Genomic DNA, 1,305 nt, shown 5'->3' with positions numbered 1-1,305 from the left:
TCACCCTCGTGGATCAACGCGTGAATCCCACGGGTCCCCAGCGTGGGCTCCGGGAGCAGCACCAACTGAGGGGACGGTGCGGCTGCAGGTGGCCCTGGGACGGACTGAGGACATCATCACCCATCGCAGCCGCACAAAGTGCCCCGCAGGAAACCTGCAGCTGAACGCCACAAAAAGTTACATTTCACCCTGGGATTTTTTCAATGTCATCGCTCGATAGAACGTGAGGCGTGGGGAGGAGCCACCGGCCGACAGGGAGAATTCAGATTAAAGCGGAAAAAATATAAAATAAAATAAAAAAAGTTGCCGCTTTCGCGAGTTCGAGCCGAATCCGGGGCGGCGCTGGGGGCGGCCACCTACCGTCTTGGAGTCCAGCTCGTGGTGCGGCTGGGCCAGCACCTTGTCCACGCTGCCCGGGTCCGCGAACGTCACGAAGCCGAAGCCTCTGCCGAGACAAAGAGCGGAGACGGGCGGGGGGCGATGAGCACCGGGGGGCCGCACCTCCCGCACCGCCGCCGCTTTGTTCCGCGGGGCGGACCCGGGCCGCCCCGCAAAGCCCCCCCCGCCCCCCCCCCCCCCCCCCCCCCCGGCCTGTGGGGCCCCCGGGGGGGCCGCTTACCTGGAGCGCTTGGTGGTGGGGTCCCGCATGACCATGCACTCCCGGATCTCCCCGAATTTGCTGAAATAGTCGCGCAGGCTGTCTGCGGGGAGAGGAGAGCGGGGGGCAGCGCGGGCACGGAGGGGGGGCGGGGGGGCGGGCGCGGCGCCTACCTGGGGAGGTCTGCCAGCTGAGGCCGCCGATGAACATCTTGCTGGGGGGAGAGAGCGGAGCGGGGCTCAGCGCCGGGCCGCCATCGGCCATTTTGACGGGGCACGGCGCGGAGCGGGGCCGGGGAGGCCCCCCCGCCCGCACACTTACCCGGGGTCGTGCTGCGCCTCGCCGGGGCCGCCCGAGGTCGCCTGGCTCCCGTCCGCCTCCATGGCCGCGCGGAGCCCCCCGCGATCCGCGCCGGGCGGGAGCCCCCCCCCCCCCCCCCCGCTCGCCGCCGCTGCCGCCTCCCCGGCCCGGCCCGGCTCGGCTCGGTTCGCTGCGGCTCCGCTCCGCTCCCCTCCTTCCTTTCCTTTCCCTTCCTTTCCTTTCCCTTCCTTTCCTTTCCCCCCCTCCTCCACCACTACCACCACCACTACCACCTCCTCCTCCTCCTCCCTCCGCTACCGGAGGACCTCACTGGAGCGGCGCCGGGGAAGCGGCCAAGATCCGTCACACGTGGGCTCGGCTTAGCTCAGCGCCGCGCGTCCCGCCCC

The 1,305-nt window shown here is 70.5% G+C and overlaps 1 protein-coding gene across 7 annotated transcripts in view; it reads right to left on the bottom strand.

The window, feature by feature from the left end:
• The window catches only part of MSI2 (musashi RNA binding protein 2), a 185,605-nt gene extending 184,624 nt beyond the window's left edge, over window positions 1-981 (bottom strand). For all 7 annotated transcript variants that reach the window (XM_042829936.1, XM_042829937.1, XM_042829939.1 and 4 more), the window contains exons 1-4: window positions 920-981; window positions 772-812; window positions 620-701; window positions 361-445 (exon numbers count right to left, since the gene is read on the bottom strand). In XM_042829936.1, coding sequence (XP_042685870.1) covers window positions 361-445; window positions 620-701; window positions 772-812; window positions 920-981 — 270 coding nt within the window. The remainder of the gene's footprint in view (window positions 1-360; window positions 446-619; window positions 702-771; window positions 813-919) is intronic.
• Window positions 982-1,305: the final 324 nt, after the last annotated feature.

Source organism: Centrocercus urophasianus, unplaced genomic scaffold (assembly GCF_019232065.1).
Source record: "Centrocercus urophasianus isolate 14NV4802_14NV808 unplaced genomic scaffold, USGS_Curo_1.0 seq_33, whole genome shotgun sequence".
In the NCBI taxonomy this organism is placed as follows: Eukaryota; Metazoa; Chordata; class Aves; order Galliformes; family Phasianidae; genus Centrocercus; species Centrocercus urophasianus.
Note: the sequence above shows the minus strand (reverse complement) of the source record. Positions and strands in the feature narration are given on the sequence as shown.